Source organism: Polyodon spathula, chromosome 14, assembly GCF_017654505.1.
Source record: "Polyodon spathula isolate WHYD16114869_AA chromosome 14, ASM1765450v1, whole genome shotgun sequence".
NCBI lineage: Eukaryota > Metazoa > Chordata > Actinopteri > Acipenseriformes > Polyodontidae > Polyodon > Polyodon spathula.
Genome location: NC_054547.1, coordinates 1,673,021 through 1,697,385, shown reverse-complemented (window position 1 = coordinate 1,697,385; position 24,365 = coordinate 1,673,021). Strand labels below are relative to the sequence as shown.

General features: G+C 40.5%; 3 protein-coding genes and 1 long non-coding RNA gene across 8 annotated transcripts; 3 read left to right on the top strand and 1 right to left on the bottom strand.

Annotated features, from left to right (window-relative positions):
• The first annotated feature begins 549 nt into the window (after nucleotides 1–549).
• Nucleotides 550–4,389, top strand: LOC121326541 (riboflavin-binding protein-like). The gene is made up of 7 exons (XM_041269878.1): nucleotides 550–657; nucleotides 946–1,109; nucleotides 1,397–1,493; nucleotides 1,839–1,967; nucleotides 2,360–2,468; nucleotides 3,152–3,384; nucleotides 4,254–4,389. The coding sequence occupies exons 2-7, from the start codon at nucleotides 956–958 to the stop codon at nucleotides 4,276–4,278; spliced, it is 747 nt and encodes a 248-aa protein (XP_041125812.1). The 5' UTR covers nucleotides 550–657; nucleotides 946–955; the 3' UTR covers nucleotides 4,279–4,389.
• A 466-nt stretch (nucleotides 4,390–4,855) lies between these two features.
• LOC121327101 lies at nucleotides 4,856–8,216 on the top strand. Its single transcript, XR_005951526.1, has 3 exons — nucleotides 4,856–4,980; nucleotides 5,965–6,120; nucleotides 6,428–8,216. It is a non-coding gene; the product is annotated as an uncharacterized LOC121327101 (long non-coding RNA).
• A 117-nt stretch (nucleotides 8,217–8,333) lies between these two features.
• LOC121326430 (transmembrane protein 69-like) lies at nucleotides 8,334–11,906 on the bottom strand. 3 transcript variants are annotated; one of them, XM_041269693.1, is made up of 3 exons: nucleotides 11,841–11,906; nucleotides 10,621–10,673; nucleotides 8,334–10,265 (listed from the first exon to the last, which is right to left on the bottom strand). In XM_041269693.1, the coding sequence occupies exons 1-3, from the start codon at nucleotides 11,875–11,877 to the stop codon at nucleotides 9,519–9,521; spliced, it is 837 nt and encodes a 278-aa protein (XP_041125627.1). In that variant the 5' UTR covers nucleotides 11,878–11,906; the 3' UTR covers nucleotides 8,334–9,518. The 3 variants fall into 3 exon arrangements, with proteins under 3 accessions (XP_041125627.1, XP_041125628.1, XP_041125626.1); XM_041269694.1 differs by lacking the exon at nucleotides 11,841–11,906 and adding an exon at nucleotides 11,382–11,702; XM_041269692.1 differs by lacking the exon at nucleotides 11,841–11,906 and adding an exon at nucleotides 11,086–11,335.
• Nucleotides 11,907–12,286: 380 nt separating this feature from the next.
• Nucleotides 12,287–24,205, top strand: LOC121326898 (vasculin-like protein 1). Of its 3 annotated transcripts, XM_041270530.1 has the most exons (13): nucleotides 12,287–12,542; nucleotides 14,745–15,744; nucleotides 16,181–16,295; nucleotides 17,257–17,386; nucleotides 17,815–18,119; nucleotides 18,986–19,058; nucleotides 19,185–19,381; nucleotides 19,735–19,875; nucleotides 20,613–20,771; nucleotides 22,152–22,276; nucleotides 22,873–22,975; nucleotides 23,350–23,473; nucleotides 23,614–24,204. In XM_041270530.1, the coding sequence occupies exons 3-13, from the start codon at nucleotides 16,236–16,238 to the stop codon at nucleotides 23,640–23,642; spliced, it is 1,446 nt and encodes a 481-aa protein (XP_041126464.1). In that variant the 5' UTR covers nucleotides 12,287–12,542; nucleotides 14,745–15,744; nucleotides 16,181–16,235; the 3' UTR covers nucleotides 23,643–24,204. The 3 variants fall into 3 exon arrangements, with proteins under 3 accessions (XP_041126464.1, XP_041126465.1, XP_041126466.1); XM_041270531.1 differs by having other exon boundaries at nucleotides 23,350–24,205; XM_041270532.1 differs by lacking the exons at nucleotides 22,873–22,975; nucleotides 23,350–23,473; nucleotides 23,614–24,204 and adding an exon at nucleotides 21,375–21,501 and having other exon boundaries at nucleotides 22,152–22,244.
• The last annotated feature ends 160 nt before the right edge of the window (nucleotides 24,206–24,365 follow it).

Genomic DNA, 24,365 nt, shown 5'->3' with positions numbered 1-24,365 from the left:
TGAAGGTGTGTAATTAAAGTACAAAGTGGTCTTTTCACACATGAGTGCCTATTGTTTCTATATGACTGATTACTGTCCGGAAATTGAATCTCTCACTCCAAAAGGTTTTCATGCAGGTAGGTATATAAAGGATATCAATGACAAATCTTGAGGTGTTCTAATACACGACTGTATGAAATGTGTCATTGAACATATCTGAGTGGAGCTGCAGCTTCAAACCCCCGCTATGGTGCTGAAAGAAAAGTAATGTAATATCACAGCGGGGCAACGGAGTTAACTGGGGATCTGTAATCGACAAACTTTGTAAGCTAATACACCATTGTGCATGATCTGATTGAGCTGTATAAATAATGCTTTTAATTCATAAATTAGCCCCTGCAGTCCTATCTAATGTTGGCTGTTCTTTTTTTTTTTTTTAATGATGATAAATATCCAACCCCAGTGCTTGACACAGCGCTCTGTGTTTCATAATGCTTTATCAGTGTTGTTTAGCAGGCTTTATCAAGAGGTCAAGGATGTCCTCTGTGGGATGGCTGAGATGCAGGCCACTGAGTTACGTCAATCCGATCTGTATAAAAGGGCTGGAGAGACTCCCGCGGAGCTGCTCCAGAGACAACACTCAACCGAGAAGGCAGTTACACAGAGCAGCTAGGAAAGGTAGGGATGATCCTGGTTTCTCCAGAGTACATTTCCATCTGGTAAAAAATATGTAAAGCTTCTAAAATAAAATAAAAAACCCTAAGGTTTTCAAAGGACATTGTAAATTATACCGCATTCAACATTAAAAAGAAACATTTTATTAAAATAAATTGAAGCCTAAGGATGGCGTTATTTAGACCCGCCACAGTTTCGCTCAATAGAATAGATCTCATACTGCACAGTCTGTGCGAAACCACCTTTGTGTTTTATTTGTAGAATATCCTGTTTATTGGTTTGTGTTTACAGGTACAGGTACATGGGAACGATGAAGCTAAAGCTGGCTGCAGGGTGTGCGTTTGTCCTGTTCTCCATCGTGTCCTGCCACAAGCACATGTGTCTTTACGGAAAGGACCACAGGAAATACCCCACAGCTGATCCCAACATGAAGGAATGCACAATCTACTCCAACTGTGAGTTCATTCATTGTCATTATCGACACTGTCATTGCAAAATTGCTGTCAGCCTGCACTGCTGTCCTGAATGAAACAGTAACACAGCCAGGCAATGTGTGACTGATGCTGTACTGTACTTAAAGGGCTGACAATCTGCTGCATTGTAAAAACAGATCCGTTGCGCTGCCCTTGCTGGTGCTGCTGTTGTCTGTTTAAATATTATGTGTGTGGTGTTTCTACTCTGTAACACCACTACAGTACTGTATAGAGGTTGTGTTCTGATCAGTTTGAATCCTGTTCCGCAGCATCCTGTTGCTATGGAAACTTCACAGAGCAGCTGGTCTCCCCCGTGTTGACAGTGGACAACACGCACTGGGACCGGTGTGGAAAGCTGAGTGAGAAGTAAGCGGGATTGGGGATGTGTTGTATTCCACTGGGGCTGCGTGTGGAAGTGTCCTCATTTCTGCAGTACCCTGCAGCCTAGCTATTCCCCACTAACTTTCATTTGCATTTTGGATGGTGCACATGAACCATTCATTATCATTCTCTGCTGTGTACTGCATACTACGTCATGGCTATATCTTTTAAATGAAACCTCCACCAGATCCTTAGTCATCATCCCATTTAACCCGTTAGACCTGGAGTGGAATTTCCATCCAGGACAGTGAGTATACACCCCGGTGTTAGAGGGAGGCCCGCTCCGTTTTAAAGTCATGTGACAGTGCTGTTTTGTGTGGCTTCTTCCAGGTGTGAGGTGTTCATGAAGAAGATCGAATGTTTCTACCAGTGCTCACCCCATGCAGCTCACTGGATCAACCCCAACTACACAGCTGGCATTTTGCTGGCCCCTCTCTGCTTGAATTTCTGCGACAACTGGTAGGAGTGATTAGACCCGTCACTCACATCCCCTTATTGTTCCTGCTCCCTTAGAAAAGTTTCCCACAGTATTTTTGCACAGTGTTTATGCAGTTTTGCCATGTTTTTCCCATGCTTATGCTACGCATTTACCATCATTTACATTAGTTTGCCATGTTTATTAATATGCTTTACATATGGTATATGGTACATATGGTACATGATATACATCGTTATTCTTTAGAGTGCTTGCCTGTGCTTTCCCATGCTTTCACTGTGCTTCATTACACTTTGCTGTGTTTTTATATGGGACACTTTAACAGGGATAACCCTGCACTCTGCAGCTTGGTTACGTTCTCTCCAGCTAGTTTCACATGCCACGGCTGATCTGGTTTTCTTTGCGGACCACACAGGTTTGAGGCATGCAAGGGCGACCTTACCTGTGCTAGAAACTGGCTTACAGACTTTGACTGGAACCATGATGGAAACCACTGTAGGAATAGCTGTATCCCGTACAGCCAGGTAAGCTAGACCAGCACATGTACACACAGACAAGTCCAGTGTAAAGCAGTTGTGCAGAAAAATCAAAAGTATGGTCATTTAAGTACTCCCTAAATGTTCAGTCAAGCGCTGATGCGTGGCCATTGCTGCCCGATGCAGTTCCAAAGCTACAATTAGAAAAGGGAATGCCTATTTACAGAATAGGTCCCTGGCAATAACTTTGTGTGCCAGTGACAAGCATTCTGTTTACCAGAAAGCATGCTGACCTGCAGACTCCCGGTCATGTCACAAAGTCCTGTTTTTGAACAGAGCAGGAATGTTTGTCCCTCACTGCTAGACCAAACAAGCTGTGTCCAAACTGTGGCCAAACTGTTTGACGATTGCTGAGTAAAACATTCAAATATTTTTAATTATCTAGAATATTTCATAATGTTTTTTATACTTTTCAGTGCAAACACTCAATCCTCGCTGTTCTCTCACAAGCAGAAAAAGGGGTAACCCCCTGAAAAGAGGGGGCCCTGTTAAAAATACGACCAGCTCTTATAATCTCCCTTGTTTGCTCTGGGAGGTTTCCAGCAAAGGTAGCAATGCTGTCCTCTATCTGTTATACGGCAATGCTTTGCAATTGAGGACAAGATCTACAGGGACTGTTTCTCCTCCACTACACACAGCCTGCACTGTGTCCTTCTCTCTCTGCTGGGTAGATGTACAAGAATGGGCGAGACTTGTGTCAGAGCATGTGGGGCCAGTCGTTCATGGTGAGCGAGTCTCCCTGCCGCTGCCTACGACTGGACGGTAGGGACGAGGTGGTGATGAAGTACCTGCTGCCAGACAAGGACTCTGACAGCAGCACCAGTGAAGAGGTCCACGGAGACGAGCGGTCCTGCCAGCTGGAGGGACTGGGGGCAGTGGTTGGAGAGGAGAAAGCAGGGGATGAGTGAGTAGCTCCGACACGCCATTACAATGTCATGAAGATTTGGGGGGTTCCATCATTACAATGTCATGAAGATTCAGGGGGTTCCATCATTACAATGTCATGAAGATTCAGGGGGTTCCATTATTACAATGTCATGAAGATTCAGGGGGTTCCATCATTACAATGTCATGAAGATTCAGGGGGTTCCATCATTACAATTTCATGAAGATTCAGGGGGTTCCATTATTACAATGTCATGAAGATTCAGGGGGTTCCATTATTACAATGTCATGAAGATTCAGGGGGTTCCATTATTACAATGTCATGAAGATTCAGGGGGTTCCATTATTACAATGTTGTGAAGATTCAGGGAGTTCCATTATTACAATGTCATGAAGATTCAGGGGGTTCCATTATTACAATGTCATGAAGATTCAGGGGGTTCCATTATTACAATGTCATGAGGATTCAGGGGGTTCCATTATTACAATGTCGTGAAGATTCAGGGGGTTCCATTATTACAATGTTGTGAAGATTCAGGGGGTTCCATTATTACAATGTCATGAAGATTCAGGGGGTTCCATTATTACAATGTCATGAAGATTCAGGGGGTTCCATTATTTAAGAGCATCATTCCTTAAGTTTGACCCCCTGTATGTTATTACTGATTGCTATTGCAGCAGTGTTGCATGCTTTTAATTTATTATAGTAACCTCTATGGCTCTAAGGTTTCAGGCACCGCACGGCACACCAGGGGAGACTTGGGGTTTTAGGTAGCAAAGTTGCCTAAAAATAGATCTCCTGGTCCTGGAACCAGGTTTCAAGCCACTGCTTCTGAAAAAGGGGCTTTGTGTTCCCTCAGCAAGAAACATGTCTGCTTTCTCTTTCAGGTCAGTGGAACTAAAGCACAAATGAACTGACCTGAACTAAATTAACAAGGACTGGACATTCACTTTCTCTGGAGATGATTCCATTTCTATATTCTGTTCACTTGCCACTTGTTAAAATAAAATCAAATAAAACAAAGTTTGCTACAGAGTCCTGTCCTTACTTACAAACATATATTATTGCAGGTGTTTCCTCTTCGAAAGCAGGCTAACATACTGCTTGGCTTGTAACGTGGCCTACAGTACTGTGATAGAGCAGGGAGATGAGGGACTTCATTCACTAACTGTTTCTTTGTTTTTGTAGTTTTGTGAGGGACCAATGTAGAAAAACAGTTATACAGTTGTGTGTGTACACACTACAAATTATAATACAAGGCAGTAAAGCCTAACCCTGATTTCAGCTACACCAGGAACATGCTTTTTTGACTTTCCGGTTAGTTTACATTGCCCAAAGAAAGATTTAGCTGATGGGTCTACTTCTTATGTTCAGTATTATTCCATTGTTGGGGCGGAAGGGGTTGCATTCACCAAAGGAAGGAATCAGCCAGCAGTAGCCTCATCTCTGTGCGCGTTTGTTTCTGCGTGTTCAGAGCAGAGGGGTGAGACTCAGAGTGGATTGACAGGCGGAAGAGCTGGTTAGTTTTCATCCTGACAGTCAAGCAGCACGTCAGTTTCAGGTTGGGGTTGTTATCGCTTTGTTTAAACAGGTGAAACCCCGTGTTTTTGAAAGGTATGTGTTTGTTAAATGAGTTCCCTAACTTCACATTTGACGTGTATTAATCAGCCGTTCAATATGTTTTGACTGTATCGCATCATTGCAGTTAACTGAGCGGTATAACAATATTTTCTTTATCACAAATTAATTGTTAATAACAATTATTATTTATTATTATTATTATTATTGTTAGGCTTCCAAGCAAGGCTGGGAAGCCTATTGTTAAAGTTTATTATTATTATTATTATTATTATTATTATTATTTTATTATTATTATTCTTCCCAAAACTTTAAGCTGCTGCTGCTTCGCAGCTGTGTGCCTGATCAGGTTCTGTCTTGGCAGGTAGCAAGCTAGATGCACTGGCTCTCTGATGCTGAAAAAGGTTGTGCTGCTGCGTCCTTGCAATTAGAGCTGTGACACATTTTTCGATAAAACATTTCGAAATCTTCTTGGGAACCGGTGAAGCGATTGATCTGACACTTGGCATATATCATCAGCATCCAAACCCGCATTAAGTTTGCGAAGCAGAAGTTTCTTCGGTAAATTTTTATGTCGAAATGGCTGCCACAAGCTATAGCGAAACGCGCCCTTAACAGCAAACTGCTGCTGTTTGAACACCGTTTGATCAACAAACTCCAAACTTGGTAGTTATTGTCCCAGTAACATGGGGTACAAATATGTGAAAATGGTGATGCCCGCCAGGTGTATGTTTACGTCTTAAATTTAAAACTGCCTCAGTTGACAAACGGTTTACTTGACTAACTCCAAACTTCACAAGAATCATCCGTGACACTGTAGCAATTCAACTGATTTTTTTTTTTTTTTAAATGGTGTTGACCGGAAACGAAAGTGTCCGTTTGACGCATTTTTTTAGAAACCATTTAAGTTCTTCTTGGGAACCGTTGAAGTGATTGATATCATACTTGGCATATGTGAAGGATTAATACAGTTAAAGAGCGGCGGTGTCTAGATCTTGTTCCAACTCTCTCCTCCTGAAGGTATTTCCGATTTCAGCCTGAGGGTGGCGCTACAGACCCTCCTGAAAGAATACACAGAAGTCAGCAAGTCACCTAAAGAGAACAAGATGTTCAGCGTACTTCAGCCAGCCAAGATCAGGCCCCGAAGAAAGGCAAGAAAATATCTTTACGCCATAGGTAACTAATGCTGCTTCCCGGTGGATGACACCTTCCATAAGCAGAGCAGGTTTTACTGCGAGCTTGGTGAGCCACAGTGCATACAGCAGGTAACACGCTCAGGAGTGTCTTGGTAAACTCGTAGTAAAACCAGGAATGGATAAAACTGCTATGCAGTGGGAATCTTATTGCCATCCCTGTAATATTAATGAAAGCTCTTGCACAAGGGTGAGTGAAAATGTGGGTATATGTTTTGGACGCTGAGATATTATACAGAGCAGAATGCTGCAGTGTAATTGTGTGGCTGTTTCTCTCTCTGCCCCTGCAGGAGGGTACACTCGTCTGCAAGGGGGGCGCTGGAGTGACAGCAGGGCACTGAGCTGCGTGGAGCACTTAGATTCCTTCAGCCAGTACTGGACCACAGTGTCCCCTCTGCACCAGGCCCGCAGCGGGCTCGGGGTGGCAGTGCTGGGGGGCATGATATACGTGGGCTGGTCCATTTCACAAATACATCAACGGAAGAGAAAGAGAAGAGGCTCTGTAGCGGATGCTAGCATTGGTCACAACTTGTTCAAAAGGTTGCAATGTAATTTACTACTAAGAATGCACAGAAGTGTGCTGATTGACAGCGAACTGAAAACAACGGGCCATAAAACTTGGGGGGTAGATTCAGCTGAAACAAACAGAAGCACTTGCTTAATTTCTGGCGGCACGCTATTAAATTTCCAGATATAAAAGGGCACCCGACACCCCCCCCCTTGCACCAGCAAAAACATCACAAACTGCACAGTCTGTTAGCTCTTAGTATAAAGTAAAACACATGTATATAGTGTGGCACTGGAGTTTGCTTAAATGCTGCTGGATAACAGGGAACTGATGTGGATGCTGTGCTTTTCAGTTACGCAGATGCATTTGCTAAGAAAGAGAAGATAGAGAATATAACTAAATAACAGGGTTTGTGAATAGAGCTCAAAGTGTTTACATGAGGGAAGAGTGATAAATGCATTCCTGGTTAGTCAGACATTCACAGTGATTAGATGTGTACAGAGTTTCTTTTATTGTTTGCTGTGTGATAAATAACTACTCACTGTACACAGTACAGGATGTCTATACATCACGTTCAAGCAGTGTCCCATGGGTCACAGTGTTGCGCATTCATGTCATCTATTCCTAATGTAACCTCCAGCAGCTTGGTCTTGTGCAACCACCAGCAATTACTGTAGAAAAGGTCATTTCTGTATCTGAGGCAGATGCTGTTAATTCACAAAACCTGTAAGGAGTGTTTTCATGACTGCTCTGCAAAGGACAGTTTTTTTATTGAAATCAGGTTTTCAGAGCACAGGAGGACCTGTTTTCAAGTTAGAATCTGTCAAATGTTTATAAATCCTCTTTAAAAAGAAAAGAAACACAACTGAAAGTGTTATTTTGTGAACAGGCCCAGGTATTATGCAAGGAAAAGAAACATTAGTCTGGCCCTCCATTGAGGTGAGCCTGTGGTTGCATGCAGTTTGAACATTTTTATGGTAACACCCCAAACTTCACTTTGAATCTTAGCTTTGCAGTTTACGGCATGGGAATAATCAACCTTTATTTTTTTTATCAGTATTTCCTTATTGACTCCCACCTTTTCACTGAAGGACCATGCTTGCTTTATGAATACACTCTTTAAGGTTATAAGTAGGGGTTTAAATCAATTTGAGAGTTATCTTCCAAGTTAGTTTTACTCGATTCAATTATTCATCAACCAGTTAATGAAATCAAATGCAACAAACATGAAATATAAAAGACATCCTTCTCGCGATATACCTTAAATCAGCTTAAAATTGAAGAATGTATTTTACTGAAACAGTCGCATGGTATTTATAAAGATTAATCAAGCATTCACGTTAAAGCCCAGGTTAGTTAGATTAGGGATTCCCACACACATACAAAATGTTTTCTCCCAAAAGACCCAGACAAAGAAATGCCACTGAACAGAACGAACACAGTAACACAAAGCAGTAACCAATGCAGTAGCCAACATAGTTTGGAACCAGAGTTAGAGGACACTTTATTATTTTATTTTTATTTTTAAAATTAAAAAAAAATAATTATCTGTCTATGTAGTTTTGAAACAAAAACAAAAAAAAAAAACATTTTTTATTTTTTTTTTTGGGGGGGGGGGTTTAAATTCATTAGAAACTCCTTTAAAAAAATAAACACGTAAAGTTCAAGGCAAATGTTACGGGATGCCCTATTATATTATTAAAAAAAAAAAAAAAAAAAAAAAACGTCATGAGCCCTTGAAGATTTAATAGCCCAGCTCGTGTCTGCGTGAGATCTTTTCCTGATCACAATACAACAGTGCTTTATCCTCCGAGACATCTCATGAGATTCTAAGCACGCTCGCTAATTGACAGTGGCGCTGAACTGATGTGATTAGTGTTGTCTCTGCAGTTCTAAATGATCTAGAGTCTGAACCCTGTGTGAATGTCATTTAGACATTAAAACGCCTGTCTGCTATACCTAGAATAGTGTGGGCTGCTTTAGTCTGCAAATAAGTAAAATACATCATGTTGGTTATTATCTAAAAAACATAGCATACCTGTATTCTGCAACCCTGTTTAATGCTATCATAATAACAACATATTGTACTAGACAACTTGAGTATATTATATTTCTAAAATAAGGTACTTGGTAGTACTACCAAACAGGTGGCAGTAAAGTGAGCTCTAATGGGCTTCTTAAAAGAACATCACTTTATTAATAACATCTTATTAATAATATCTTTTAATGTGTGATATTTTAATATGAAGTGCTAAAACGTGTTGAGTTGGAGTTATTTGTTTAACAAATGTTAAAACACATTTGTTGTTCTGCATAAAAGCTTGTGGATAACTGGCAATTGTATAACCAATTAATTTTTTTTTTTTAGGTTCGAAATGCAAAACGCCACTTGTTACAATGATATAAGTAATCTTTTTCATCACTTGGGCTTTGCGTCTTCTCTGTACCGAGTTTCAAAAGCAGAGGCAGCTGTTACTGCAGTCATTCTTACTGCTACACTTACACCTAAAGAATATAACCTCATAAAGTGTGGCTTGCATACTGGCCCCAAATCACCCTTCCCCAGCGGGGGATGATAACTCATTATAGTGCCAGTAGATGCATTGCAACTCCAAGCATTTCCAGGTGTACTGTGGTTTTATAAATATGTCAATCCCTGAACTAAATCACTTCAAGGAAAATCACACTGGGGGTTTTCCTGGTAAGAAATACATTTCAATAAACTTATTATTATTTATTTTTTTATTTCTCCTATAAAAAGAGAATGTTACAGGGCTATATCAATATCTTTACATTATTTTCACAAAATTGACACAAGACCCATTGGCTTTTGTTGTATTGTACTGTACTTGCCTGAGAGCTACAGACAATCATCAGTTGTTTTTCTGAAAGATTTCTGAAAGTTTTTTTTCAGGGTACACATTTTTAATGATCAGAGTCGCAACCAGCGAAAAGGTAGCTACCAAGGTGAGGATGGTCCTCAGGGCCTTGAACCAGCTAGGGTACCCGGGGAGGAGGGAGAGGTCATAGTGCAACGCGATTCCCAGCCCCATGATCACCATCAGAGACGATTCTGTGATGCTGCCCCTGAACAGGAGCGCTACCCAGGCGAACAGTGAAGGCACCACGCTGTTAGCCAAGTTCATCCAGTCCGGCTTGGCAGGGCTCCCCTCTGGCAGTGTGAACCCCCAGCGAGCTCCACCGAGGAAAGAAAGAATGGAGGCTCCGTAGGCCACCTGGGCGAAGGCTACGTCAGGACAGTACACCTCCGTAACTGCCATCAGCAGCGGAGCGGAGACGAAGGGAATCAAGCTGGAGAAGCCCAGGTACAGCGCAGGCTTGGGGCCCCTCATTAAATCCTTCATGTCATACCTCAAGAGGTCCAGCTCCCGCTCTTGCGGCTCTTCTTGAGTCTTCCTCCGCTTGTGGGACTGAGTGGAGGAGTGAAACGGCTGACCTCCGATAAGCATGCAGGCGCCGGCTGGTCTCCAGTATGGAAGCTGAGCGCAGTGAGCTACAAAGAGCAGTCTTTGAGCTTGGGGGGGGTGGAATGAGTTGGGCTGGGGAGCCACGCAGGTCATTACTGATTTCTTGAGCATGCGGGTGACCAGCGTCTGAACCTAAAATAAAACAGTATAACTGAAAGGCAGTCTAAACAACTACTCAATCATACAAGTTAAAAGCCTGAGGCGTCTATTTGCTTATCTATTAACATGGATGACTCTTTGCTTGTTTATTTTACAATAAATGAAAGTTACTCTTCCTGGTACCTGATCACACTCCTGTGCTACAGGTGACATTCACTCCAAACCTCTTTAGTGCAATCACTTTTCTTTTACCATATCTACCTGACCTTTTATACGATGTTAGCAACCATGCTGAGGTGTTCCGAGTTATGTGATTATATTGCCAGTATTTCAATGGTACAAACTTCGCTTTTTCATTCAGAAATGATTTAGATTCCTTTACACTTACCCTAAAAGAAGTCAGCAAGTATCTTCTGGCCACTCTGAAAAACATTTTAAAATCTGAAAACAAAACAACACAATATTACAAACCACTCGTGTGCAATACACTGCTACAGAATGCACACGCAATACAGACATACATGTGTCACCCGATAGAGACCCCAGTATATTACGTTACTTCTGTGCTACTCGTCACGCTGTACAAATTGTTGACACGAATCGTGCAATTCAATTTCTATGTCAGAATACTAATAAATGTTCCAAATGGTCAAAAACAAGATAAAATCAGATGCAATACATGCGCATTTGATCAAATCGCGAAATGATTTTTTAGTTGCATTAAAATGACACATGGTTCCGCACAATCCAAGCCTTTACAAAAACAGATCTATTTTTCCCGTAGATTTAACCGTTAATACAATAACTGTTATTTCAGCCAAAATATATCAATAAATAAAACTGCAAATGTTACGTTCAGGCGTTAAAAGGGTCATTCTCAATCTCGCTTTGAAGTTGGACATGTAACCATATACACGCTCCGGTTATAAACGGCAATGCAAGCATTTTCGTTCCTCTCCTGTGAAATTTTGAAAACGCTTTCTGAAACTGTCCCGAGTCCAGACCCATGCGCACGGCTGAAGGCAGTTTTCAATATAAACTGCATATTTCAAGAACTAGAAAAGTAACGCGCAGATTGGACTGCGCTGGGGTCACAAGTGAGAACTGAAACGTTTAATTGCACTGTGCAAAGGTATTTGTGGTCCCCACCGTGCGGTTGTAACTTGAGACTCAACGTGCCTTCTTTAATTGTGGCAAATCTAACTTGTCAGATTTGACAATATTTCTTCAAGCAATATGTATCCTAACTAGTGCATTCGCCACAGGACATGTCGCGTACTACGAAACAAAAATAAATAAATAAACACAACTCAGTAATTGAAATCGGAAAGTGGTTGGAGCAGTAACAGGATATGAGTTGACGAGCAGGTCAGGTAAAAAATAAGATCATTCACACGTGACTATTCACACATGATTACTCAGGCGTGTATCCGCTTCTAAATGTACAGTACATATTCTCTATGTATGTACCACTGTGAGCAAACTGCTTTAAAGGTTATTAGTAGTAGTAGTAGTACAGAATTGCAATCATTACAAATTTAATTTACAATATAATTTCAATATATGCAATCATAACATCATAAAATCTATTTTAAAACACAAACAAACCAATAAATAGAAGATAGATAGACAGATGTGAATCCATACTAGCTCAGCATAAGAATGTTTGAACCGTTTTTCATGATGATGATGATGATGATGATGATGATTATTATTATTATTATTATTATTATTATTATTATTATATTATTATTATTATTATTATTATTATTTATTATTATTATTATTATTATTATTATTATTATTATTAATTATTATTATATTAATGGTGACAGCGCGCTCAAGACTCAGTGTTTTCGGGGGCTGTGATGCAGTGCAGGTCACATGACTCACAGGCACGATCATCTCTGAGTTCGATTGGTGCTTCCTGAGAGCGAGAGCGCTGGAGTGTGAGAAGCAGATGAGGAGCGATCGAGCGAGTCAGACAGAGAGAGAGAGAGACAGAGAAGAGAAGAAAAGAAAAGAAAAGAAAAGAAAAGAAAAAAGAGAAGAAAAGAAAAGAAAAGAAAAGAAAAGAAAGAAGGCAGGCAGGCAGATAGATATACACAGATACACACAGATACACACAGGAGCGACTGGCAGCACTGGACACTGACCAAAACAATACACAAACACCAAGAGCAAGCCAACGCGTGGGGACATCGCAAGCCGCGGAGCAGACGAGAGCAGGGGGTGGAAACACGAAGCACAGCACAGGACTGCAAGCCGGACTGGGAAACTCGAGTAAAACCCCGCTGAGGAATCACAGAGGTGTGTGTACAGAAATCATGGGCAGCAAGATATTTATCCTCGGAGAGTGGGCAGGGCAGCCATTTTGGAGCAGGTCGGTTATTATTAGTAGGATGGGGGGGTCAGAAACATTTGTTTACTTCAGCTGTATACGACGTGAGAGCAAAGCGGGTGTTTGCTGTTGTTCTTCGGGGAATCTAAACGCAATGTCTATAGGCTCACCCCCGCAACTGGCGCTTCGCAGGAGATAAGATGTTGTTCAAGGATTTGTTTAAAAACAGTGAATGGCGTAAAAAAATAATAACTTGAGTCTGAATACTTTCTTTATTGAAGCTTTTTATTTTAATTTGTACTGTGTTCACATTCGTGTGATTGATTAAACACAGCATTTGCTTCCTCGTTGGCCTGCCTAATTCATCTGTATTTGTAAAGTTTTTACAGTGTAACGTTAAACTACCCTTGTAATTTTTAGAATAAGTACAACGCAACCCATTGCTGAGGTATGGATTGATGTTGTTTTTTTTTTTGTTTGTTTGTTTTTTGGAACACACTGTACAATTTTATAGGACAACTGCGGTTTAATGAATATGAATTATTCTAAAATATGTAGGTGATTGTTCTATGCGATTATGTAAAGGAGGTAGATTTCTGCAAACGTTTAGATTTTTTGGGGGCTGTTTTATTTTACTTTAAATGACAAATAAATATTTTACTGAGAGTATAGACCGCCTGCTTGCTGCAATAACATTTATTTTCCCAGTTGACATTGAGAGTTTTCGGTTAGTGTCTTTGAATTCTGTTTTTTTTTTCCTGGTCATCCCCAGGATTGTTTTTAGTAAGATAATTAGTCCATGTGCTTCAGCTGCATACAAATGATGGAGTAACGTGTAGATTAGTTATTAAAAGTCATAATGCCCCATGTGGATTTTAAAAGCACTGTAGTTTACACATTTACTCTATAAACCCATGCTTAACATTTATCAGCTAAATACGTGCTTACTGTAGCAAACTAAAAAAGACATTGGAGGAAAAAAAGTGAAGACTTTATTTAATGTGTACAAGTTGACTATGGCCTTTTTACAGCAGCTTCAGTCTGATGCTGGCATTTGCTGCAAGAAGAGTTATTGCAGAGATTAGTGACAACAAGACGAAGCATAATAATACATGCTTAATTTTCTATTTATTTTTTTGCCTCAAAAAGAGACTACTGGACTGTCAATACATCGATTGCAAGGGTGGATAACACAGTTGTTTAAATGTTGTGTTTGTTTCCCATTAAACAGAGCATTATCCATGAATATGTAATATACAGTGTTGCTCCTGTAAAAAAACATTCCACTCATTATTCAATAAGCTGTAATATTTGAAAAGAAAGAAACCACCAAAAAGTCAAACCAGTGTCCAGGGGGTTTCCTAATTTGATGTGTTGTGGGTGCTGTCTAAGGGGAATGTAGTTTAGGTTTTCTGGAAGTCCTTAACGTTTAAGTACCTAGTCTCTCAAGATAAGTGGCCAAATATAAAACCTGATTTAAAAAATACAAAAAATAAACTGATGATGAAATGCATGCAGGTCTTGCAGTGTTGGCTCTTCCAATTCTCTAAGCCATTCATCACCTGTAGGGTGTGTACTGTAGTGGAGCACATCCCACCACTTCATTCAGGGTATGTACTGTAGTGGAGCACATCCCACCACTTCATTCAGGGTATGTACTGTAGTGTAGCACATCCCACCACTTCATTCAGGGTATGTGCTGTAGAGGAGCACATCCCACCACTTCATTCAGGGTATGTACTGTAGTGTAGCACATCCCACCACTTCATTCAGGGTATGTGCTGTAGAGGAGCACATCCCACCACTTCATTCAGGGTATGTACTGTAGTGGAGCACATCCCACCACTTCATTCAGGGTATGTGCTGTAGTGTAGCACATCCCACCACTTCATTCAGGGTATGTGCTGTAGAGGAGCACATCCCACCACTTCATTCAGGGTATGTACTGTAGTGGAGCACATCCCACTACTTCATTCAGGGTAGCTTGTGAGATGATGTCTTGTGGCTCAAATGCTGGACCAAAGTAGAAATTAATCCTCCTCCTGTCTATTGCATATTTAACCATTTTAACTTGAGTAACATTTGTGACTATTCAGTGTTGCTTTGTAGGTTTTGATGTGCACACTTGTTTCAGGTAAATGCAGTTGTTTTTTTTTTCTATTTGTTTTCAGAAAATAAGAGTGGCGTGACTTTGGACAGGCTCCTGAACTTCAGTGAGGATAAAAAGAAGACGCTTTGGTTGAAATTTACCAATTTGAAATGAGTTTCATAACCATTAAATGAGTTTCATAACCATTCTGACAGCTGAAAAGAACAGTGCAAAATTTACGTAACAGTTATTCTCAACCGTACACTGCAGCTTTTATAAAACTCATCTTTTTAATTAATACGACTAAACTGTAACAACTGTTTTACACCATTTGTTAAATTGATTAATGCTTGTGCTGTACTCCCAGGAGGCAGCACTGAGAAATATATTTTTTAATGTGTTGGAAAGTTCGTTTATAAAATCTGAACTTAGACTCTTGGTGTGGGGGGGAAATAATGAGTGAGTGAGCTAATTAATCTTAAAAAAAAAAAGCCAACTTTCCATTGCAGTTAACCCCCAGTTTAACATAACAGTGCTAACAGTTTGATACAAACAAAGTGACGACTGCATTTTATTTTTTTTCAAAATGTACTAGCGAAGGAAACAAAACATGTTGCACATGTTGTAGCAAATCTGCACTCTCTCCTACCCAGTTTAAAATGCAAGGTGTATAAGTAGAAGTGTAAAAACTTGGCCTGTGCTGCTGCCAAGTAGTGTAATGTGAGTTGACAATCCGCTTTGTGGAATTTCTTTTCTCCCTTTTTGCTGCAAAAGTAGATTAATGAGGTGAACAGAGGTTTCCATAAAGCAGGGCTCTGGTTTCCGCCTGTATTTTTTTTTTTTTTTTTTTTTTTCCTGTACGTGTGACTTGAAAGAGTATAAAATGAGTAGGTGAGGGAGCAGCAGGGAGGAAGAGCTGGCACCAAGTGCTGCTTCTGGTGCTTCGGGATAACGAGCGACCGTCCTGGGAGCTGTACCCTGCATCGCACACCCGCTACGTCACCCACAGTCGCTCAGCAACACCAATCAGCCATCCAGAAAACAGAGGGAGAGGGTGCTGGACTACAGAGCCCGAACTCTGGGTGAGCAGTGGGTCCTTCTCTCGCGCTCTCTCTCTGTCTCTGTATTTCTCTGACTGACTCTCTCGTTTCCCTTTCTTTCTAAGTTTCTTTCTTCATTGTGCTTTATTTAATTGTAACCATGAATACTCTGTGCTGATGAAGGCTGTAAACAAAACATACATCTGCTTGACTTTGTTTTACTCCAAAATGTACGATTCAGTAATTACGGCTGGTTCCACAAACCTTGACTAATATAGTAGTCCCAAGGCTACTAGGCTAATCAGGGTCTGTGAAACCAGCCGATAACGTTTCTAGAGAGAACAGATCAGTTTCAAGTGCACCCTTCACGTGGGGTTGTGAAACTGACAGGGCAGGCTGGGAACCCCCACATCTTGTCATCAGAGTTCTGTGCAACACCTTTTAATCCAATGATTATGTATTTCATCACTCACCATAGATCCTGGCCATGAGGTTTGATGCCTCACTCCACTGACTGGAGACACTGGACCTAAATGGCGCAGCATGACTTTGTTCCTGCCTGGCTTAACTTTTCTACACCCCAGCCTGCCAAGGTACAGCAAGTGAGAAGCCAGGTTTAAGCAGTTTATTGGTATTTAACTGGAGGTATGATTTGCAGATCTGGAATGAGCTAATGAAAACCAAACAAATAAGTCAGTGCTGCTTTGAGAGACCTGTGCAGCTGTCCAAGGTACTGCCATCACTGCCAGTCTTTGATTCCTACTTCAGTACTGAATTGCAGATGTAGTTCATGTAAAATTCGCACCACACTGGATCCTCTTACTTGCACGTAATAGTTTAAGTCTGTGACACACTGCTATGTTTGTGGGCACACGATATTGAAGTGATCTCTTGAGACGTAACAAGTGCTTCGAATTTTTTGCAGTATCGATCGCGGAATGCGTTGCAAGGGGACCAAAATGAAAAACACTTTTTGTTATTTGAAACATGAGGATTGCTCCTGCTTTGTTTCAACACTTCACCCTTTCAGGTTTATAGTTTATCAACAAATAAGAGAAGACACAAAAACAAAAAACTGTCATTAAAGAAAGGTTCTAGGTTTTTCTCCTTGGGTTACCCTTTTATTTGTTGTTGGTGTAATTGCTGGTTGTTAAGTTACTGTGTACAGTATAGCAGTGTAAATTTGTGATGACTTTCCCCTGCTCCATATTACTCTGTAATTTATAAGTTTGTGTCTACAATTGCATTACAGAGATGGAAATAAGACTCCCATCGCATAGCAGCTTGACCCATTCCTGGTTTAATAAGACACGCCTGAGCATGTTACTTGTATGCTGTGGCAAATCAGGCTCGTATTAAAACCTGGAATGGGTAAAACTGCTGTGCAGTAGGAGTCATATTTCCATTCCCTGAATCATTTAGTTTTTTTGTTTTGGTTTTTTGTCTCATTACTGCTAGCAAAGATTTGTCAGTGGACCACAGCGCATGATGAAGTATCTGCTGTACACAAGCCATTAGTGTCTTAACTTTTTTCTTGTTCGTTTTCCTCCATAGTCTCCCGCACCCATGCTTGAGAAACACGGAGAGCACTTTTCCAGAGGAGAGGGCCGCTTTGGAGTAAGCCGCAGACGACACAACTCTTCCGATGGATTCTTTAACCATGGCCCTCTTCGCACCGCTGGGGGTGGGTCTGATGACATTTCAATACCATCACTGCTTGTTCAGTTATTTCATGTGGAAGTCATTCCAGGTTTTGCTAAGTGCTCATTTAGGTACACCAGAGCTCTCATATATGCTTAAACGATCAGACAGATTGGATGTCTGGGGGGAGATCAACTGCTAGTTCTGCATCAGTGGATTCCCACACCTTGGTAACTGTTAACAGAACCTGTTGTGTTGGCGTGTTTTCAATGATCTCCCTTGTGAGGACACAAAAATTGATATAAAATTGTGCCCAATAAATATTTCCTATAGTAAAAAAAAAAATTGTGCAACTGTAAGGATTTGCAAATTACATGTATTCTACATTCATGGAGGTTGGTATAAAACGTCTAAGAAAGCTCTTAAAATGTTTAACAGCATTATTCATTTTCTTTATTTATTTATTATCAGATGGCTGGCAACAACCTTCCCTTCTCCGACATGATTCGGTGGACTCTGGTGTGTCGAAAGGCCCCCACGCTGGGCTCATCAGTAACCAGGGCTGGAAGGAGAACTCCAGCTGCAATAGCACGCCCCGGGGCACCGAGGCAGTGAACCACCATCACCACCGTCACCACCACCGCGCCCCGCAGCGGCACGGGAACGGCAGCGTGCACCCCCGCAAGGGGCCCGCCTTCCAGGACAAGCAGGCTGCCCAGGCCAGGGGGGAGAAGGGCCCCAAGGGGGCGAAGCTGAAGTTTGTGGAAGAGGATTTTGTAAGGATGAGAATTTTTCTTGAGGTGGAGGACTGGGGTAAAGCTTGACTGACAGGAATGTGTGTTTTGGAAGGAGAATGAGCGATCATAGGGTTGGTGGGTGTGGGGGTGGGGGTGGGGGTGGGGGGGGGGGGGGTAGGGAAGCCACATGAGTACGTGTCACAGTTTCGTTAAGGGTTTTGAGTATTTCTGCTTGGTTTGAGCGTTCTTTAGCCAAAGGTAAGAGTCTCAGGTTTTCTTGGGATGCAATGCCAGTTCCTAGGAGTGTATGTCATGCTTAGGGTGCTTTGTTTTTGGTGTTTATTTCTCTATCACAGTTTGAACGTTGATTGTGAAACTAGTTCACTTTTGTTTTTTCTCCCGCAAACAGCGAGTTGTTCAGTTAAATAGATTTAATTAAATGGTGATTTAAGAGGAAACTATTTGCAAAATAGGTTATAACATTTTTGCAAAAAGCCATTAAGATTTTAAATCCGGGAAAAACAATTTATCTGACCTCGCTTTTTGTTTTGGGTTTGAATTAATTTTGAATTTTAACATTATTGGTGAAACAGAATCAAAGTCTCATTCAACTTATAGGAGGAAAAAGGGACAACACATGACCAAAAATAAAAAACGAAAACTAAGAGCCTAGTCCTGCTACATCAGCTTTGTTAAAGCTCCTGTCTGCAGCACCTGTAGTGTCCACTATATGTAGCCACAGCTGTGTCCATTGCAGTGCAATGTGGAGCTAGAATAGGTAGCCACAGCATATTTCTTTTAAAAATGCAGAGCACAGATAAACCAGTGCAGTTTTGTTATAACAGACTTTAAGTTTAATTCATGTGTTTAATGTTGTGGGGTTTTTTTGTATATGTGTATAACAGCCATCCCTCAATCCGGAAGCAGGAAGGCAAACCAACCAGAGCAGACCTCTGGGGACCCCAGTCGGAGTGTGGGGTAAATGCTTTTAAATACTGTCTTATAAAATAAATACATAAACTGTCTGCTTTTAGTTTTTTAATTTGCACCAATTAAACTGCTGATTGCATACTGAAATCTTGATTCATTTATTTTAATATGAAGAGAACCCTCCCAGTGCCAAGCAGAGCGTTTCAAAGATGCTGGTCATCAAGAAGGTTTCGAAAGACGACCCCTCTGCTGCTTTCTGCGCAGGGTTTGCAATCGCAGGACCCCTCCCTGCAAACGGAAACAAAACCCACGTCACCGGACCCAGCGTTTACAAAAACCTGGTGCCCAAACCAGCAGCTCCCCTGACTAAGGTGTGTGTGTGTGTGTGTGCGCGCGCTTGTGTGTCAGTCCGAGTGCTAACTGGGTATGGCTCACCTGGTAGACTCAGGGTCATTGTAGGGAGAATGGGTCAGATTTTTCAGATTTATTTATTTATTTATTTCCTTTTTTTTTTTTATATGAGAATATTTGGGATGTTCCAGAACAAGAGAGAACAAAATTCATTTGTTCTTTTAACCAGGTGCAAGGACTTGAGGGTGGCTCTGTTGTTTTTATAATATGTTTAAGATTTATTTCAAGCTGTGAATAATCTAGCGAGAGTTTTTCTTTTATTTTAAGATATTTCTTTTATTTTAACTTTCTTTTTTCTTCATTCCTGCTGCAGGCAGGTCCATGGAAACCCAATGGAAGGGAAATTAAATCCGGTTTACATTTCTCAGGCCGGGACTCCGCCTTCACCAGCCCTGTATCCGCGACCAAACCTCTGGTTCAAATGAGCAGCTCGAGTCACACGTCCCTGAAGGAGGTATGAGCCTAGCGGAGGCCTCGCTCTGAGGATCCCTGCTGCTTCCAGCATATCGGATACATCCAGGCAAACTGACGAGGAGCAGGGATTGCAATAGGAAGTTTTACTTTTACTGTATTGAATTGGTGCTCAGTATAATCAAGGAGAGTGACTTATTGACAACCCAGAATTGACCCAATGCTGTTTGTCCTAAATGATACCCTGAAAGGTTAATCCTTAATAACGAATCTGAGCGATGGATTTTTGTGCTTCATATACTTTCAAGGTAGCACCAAACAGTGTAACCCCTCTGGTCACTGCATGTGTAATTATACCATGCTGTCTATGCTATACTTTATAAAGCACATGTGGGGTTTTTGGGCAGGGCAACTTCTCACAGACCATAGAATAAACCATGTGTAAAGATTTTTTAAAAATGGAATTAAAAATTCATGAGTGACTGGGATAAATTGGGACTTCTGCTCTCTGCTTATCAAAAATATAAGAAACTCAAGAAGGCAATTACTTCAGGGATGGAAATAAGACATCCGTTGCATAGCGGTTTCATCCACTCCTGGTTTTACTGGGAGTTTAATAAGGCACACCTGTGCTTGTTATCTATACACAGTGGCTAATCAAGCTTGTAGTAAAACCTGGAATGGGTGAGTCTTATTTCCATTCCTGTATTTATTAATTTGACCTCTCTCTCTCTCTCTCGCTGTTCTCCTGACCTGAGGGTTTGCATCTTGTTTTTGTAGACTTCCTCCAGCACCACCCCTCCGATGGACATCAACCCCCCTCGCCTGGTGAGGCTGATGCGTCGCAGCACTGACAAGAAGAGCGAGTTTCTGAAGGCTCTGAAGGACGAGAGGAATGGGGGCGTCTCTGCCTGCCAGAGCCCCTCCGCCCAGGAGGAAGTGAGTCCTAGAACCTAGAACCACCACGTGGGTCACTTTGACCCATACATTTTTAAAGTTGTGAAAATGAAAGACATGCTGTCGGATACAACTGAAAAGGTTTATGCATGAACATCATATCTATCATTTGCATCCCAGAAACACTGTATTTAAATGGAAAATTAAACATAAAAGGCTTTATTTTTAAAATCGGTGCATATACAGCACGACTACAAACTGTGAAAAAATATAATAAAATACACATTTCAAAAGAAACTGGTATGTACATATACCAGTGTACAGGTAATCAGGAATATGTACACACAAGTGCAAAACCGAAATCATTGTTTCTAATGCTACATAAAAATAAAATATACCACCACTTCCGGTATGAGGGCTACACTGTACTCTATGGAGGCGCGTACGCGTCTGCCAGCTGACAGGTGCAGTTCCATTGAACACTATTGTGTAAACACATGTAAACTGGTACATGCAAACCTGTAAAATCGAAATGTTTATTTTCTAAAAGTAATGTTTTAAAAAAAAAAAAAAAAAAAAAAAAAAGAATATATAAGATACGTTTCATATTAGGCATATAATTTGTTATCCTACCTGTCATTTCAGTTTGCTGTAGGCATCCGAGTGCAGCTTGCCGTTCCAATCAAAATAACTACTTTCAAGATTAAATATTTCCTTCTGATATGTTCCCAGTTGCATTTGTGGAACAAAACTAAGGACTGGTGTCTCCCAGGTACATTGAAAAATAAGCAACTAGGCTTTCACTGAGTTGGCATCTTGACAAGTCCACTATCATAGCAATCTCTGTCTCATAGTCAGTCTACAAACAAAGGCTTGAAAAAAAAAAAAAATGTGTGCTAGGAGGAGGAGGCATGTCTTATTTGTTGCATTTACAAAAAAATAGAATATCTTATGTTATATTACAAAAAAGGCATGTATTGTAATGTTTGGGTCACATTGACCCGCGTGACGGTTCTGGGTAGAACTGTTTAACTTTGTCATTTTTGCGATTCTGGCTATCAAACGCCGTCAGGATATTTAATTCAATATTTAGGAAAAGTCAAAAAATGGACAAACACATGCGATTTACAATGGAAGATTAATTAACATTTTAAATGCAAAATGGGTCAAAGAGACCCGCATGGCGGTTCAAGTGAGGACAAGTTTTTAGTTTCTTCATCGTAGACGCTAGGATTCTCATACAGCGACCTTTTTTGCAAAGTTTCATTGGTCAATCCTTTCTGGTGTTGGATCATTTGAAATGTTTTGCTTTCTAGATAATTTGCTCCCTTACCTGCTGTTCAGGCCACTTTTAATTGTGGATGTTAGTCGTATCCCTCCATCCCTCCCCAAACAATCTGAAAAACATATTTTCCTTTTCAGGGTCAAAGTAGTACACCTGAACCAACAGAATATGGTGAAGGAAATTGCCATCAGAACGGTCTTTCTCTCTCGCTCAGCGACTCAGACACTGAACACCTGTCTAGCTCTTTGGAAGCAGAGCATAGGTAACAAACTCAAAATATCCTCCCCGCTGTCTCACTAGTGCATTAGAAACACACGCGTACATGAAGCAAGTGCAAAAGCAGATTTTCAGAGAGGAATAAAACACAATTTAGAAGCATGAAGCTAGCAAGAAATGACTTCCTCCAACTTGCTAGATTTTATATATATATATATTATATATATATATATATATATATATATATATATATATATATATATATTTATTTTTTTATTATGTAATTGTTTTATTTAATCTCACCTTTTTGCACCTTTCCCTAAATAGGGTCCATTGTGGTTTTAAATAAACTTATGGCATTTCATTTTTACATTATTTTAATTATTTTTTGTAGATTCATTGGCGGTGTATGGGGAAACAAATTTTTAGGCATTAAAGATTGTGAGGAGCTGGATCAGATGTTGAAGATGGCACGTATAGTCTGATCTGAGTCTGTCTCTCTTCAGTGGAATACTTTATTGATGCAGGAAAAGATTGATGTATCTATGGAAGGGTTTAGCATGGGCCACTCCACTGCTATGGCTGGCTATTCTCTGATCAGTTCACGCATTTTAAATAGTCTTTGTTTTTTTTTCCCTCAAGGTTGTTGAAAGCCATGGGGTGGCAGGAGCACCCAGAAAACGATGAGAACTGTCTGCCGCTGACTGAGGATGAACTGAAAGAATTTCAGGCTAAAACTGAGCAGGTATGATGCAGCTTTCATTGAGTGTGTCCCAAGAGAGCAGCTTGCTTACATGCTTTTTGTAAGCCCACCACCTACTGCCAATGGACCTGCTGCCAAAGTCTCATAACCCATTTCAGATACTGACTTCTGTGATTTTCCGGATGATATTTACCCCATTGGATCCTTACAGCGGAACTCAAAGCCCTTGTTAATCACAGGAATTCCTTATCCATGACGCTGGAGTAAACACACAACTGTTTCGTGTATTCTTGGAAGCAGGGGACTGCAGGTCTGCACAGTCTATGTCTGTGCAGCATGTTTGCTGTGAATAATAATAATAATACATCTAAAAAGGATGATCAATTGAGAACTGTATTCTTTTAAATGTATTTCAGCTGAAGAAAAATGGCATTGGAAAGAACGGACTCCTCTTGAAGAACAACAGCGGTGCTTTTCAGCTTGGTCCCTGGAGAAGCCCACTGGAATTGGAAGAGGGCTCTGAGACAGAAACAAGCAGCAGTGAGACCTCGGCCGACGAAACCTAACGTGGCTTTAACCTTTTCCTGTATTTTTTATTTTTTTTTAAAATAGAAATTCTGGCTTGACGCTTTTTTTCCTTCCATTAATTTTTTTTTTTTTTTTTTTTGCCCCAATTTTAGGCTTCACAGAAACTTCTTTGGATATTTAGGAAAAGGGCAATGCACACTGGATTTTTTTTTTTTTTTTGCAAAACCAAAACTAATAAGTATTGAGATGCTGAAACTTTGCAAAACCGGCTTTGAATCATTTTTTACAAGTAACTTGTCGAGTTAGCGGTGTGCTGAAACAATCAACGTGGATAATGAATATTGATGTTATTGTCTTTTAAATACTGCTAATAACCAGATTCAATATTGCTTTTTGATTTTTTTTTTTTTTTTGCTGGAAAGGTTAAAGGCTTTGTTATTTAAATAAGAGATTTTTGTTTTGCACCGCTGTAAATTTCTCATAGGCTCCTCCCTTTGTTTTTTTTTTTTGTTTTGCACGTTCTTGTTCCTGCAGCCTTGATATTCAGGGTGGATTGTAAAATATGATAAAATAAAATTTTGTGAGTTTTCAAAGATTAAGATTATTTTGATAACATTATTTACAGATTTGAAAAGATAAAAAGGCGTGTCACGTATGGGGTTATCTGTATGAGGACTGGAACAAAAGAAAATACTGCATCAAGGAAAGAAAAAAAAAAACTTGGAATAAATATTTTGCATCAGTTTGCCAATAATCTGCATTTGTGTCAGTGTGGTTGTTTGTACTTTATTTACTAGATTTTGGGCTTGCCAATGTTTTAGTCATGGTCTGATTTACAGTTGGAATTGGGACGCAAGGGCTCCCCAACCCTCTAGCATTCATCTACAGAAGACCTTGTTCTGGA

Coding starts and splice junctions, on each gene's coding strand:
- LOC121326541 (XM_041269878.1), top strand. CDS start 956: ATGGGAACGATGAAGCTAAAGCTGGCTGCAGGGTGTGCGTTTGTCCTG. Junction 1,110..1,396: donor ATGCACAATCTACTCCAACT/GTGAGTTCATTC, acceptor CCTGTTCCGCAG/CATCCTGTTGCTATGGAAAC. Junction 2,469..3,151: donor GCTGTATCCCGTACAGCCAG/GTAAGCTAGACC, acceptor TCTGCTGGGTAG/ATGTACAAGAATGGGCGAGA.
- LOC121326430 (XM_041269692.1), bottom strand. CDS start 11,134: ATGTCCAACTTCAAAGCGAGATTGAGAATGACCCTTTTAACGCCTGAA. Junction 10,674..11,085: donor GACCCTTTTAACGCCTGAAC/GTAACATTTGCA, acceptor TTTTGTTTTCAG/ATTTTAAAATGTTTTTCAGA. Junction 10,266..10,620: donor ACTTGCTGACTTCTTTTAGG/GTAAGTGTAAAG, acceptor GTTTTATTTTAG/GTTCAGACGCTGGTCACCCG.
- LOC121326898 (XM_041270530.1), top strand. CDS start 16,236: ATGGCGCAGCATGACTTTGTTCCTGCCTGGCTTAACTTTTCTACACCC. Junction 20,772..22,151: donor GCCCCTCCGCCCAGGAGGAA/GTGAGTCCTAGA, acceptor TTTCCTTTTCAG/GGTCAAAGTAGTACACCTGA. Junction 22,277..22,872: donor TCTTTGGAAGCAGAGCATAG/GTAACAAACTCA, acceptor TTTTCCCTCAAG/GTTGTTGAAAGCCATGGGGT.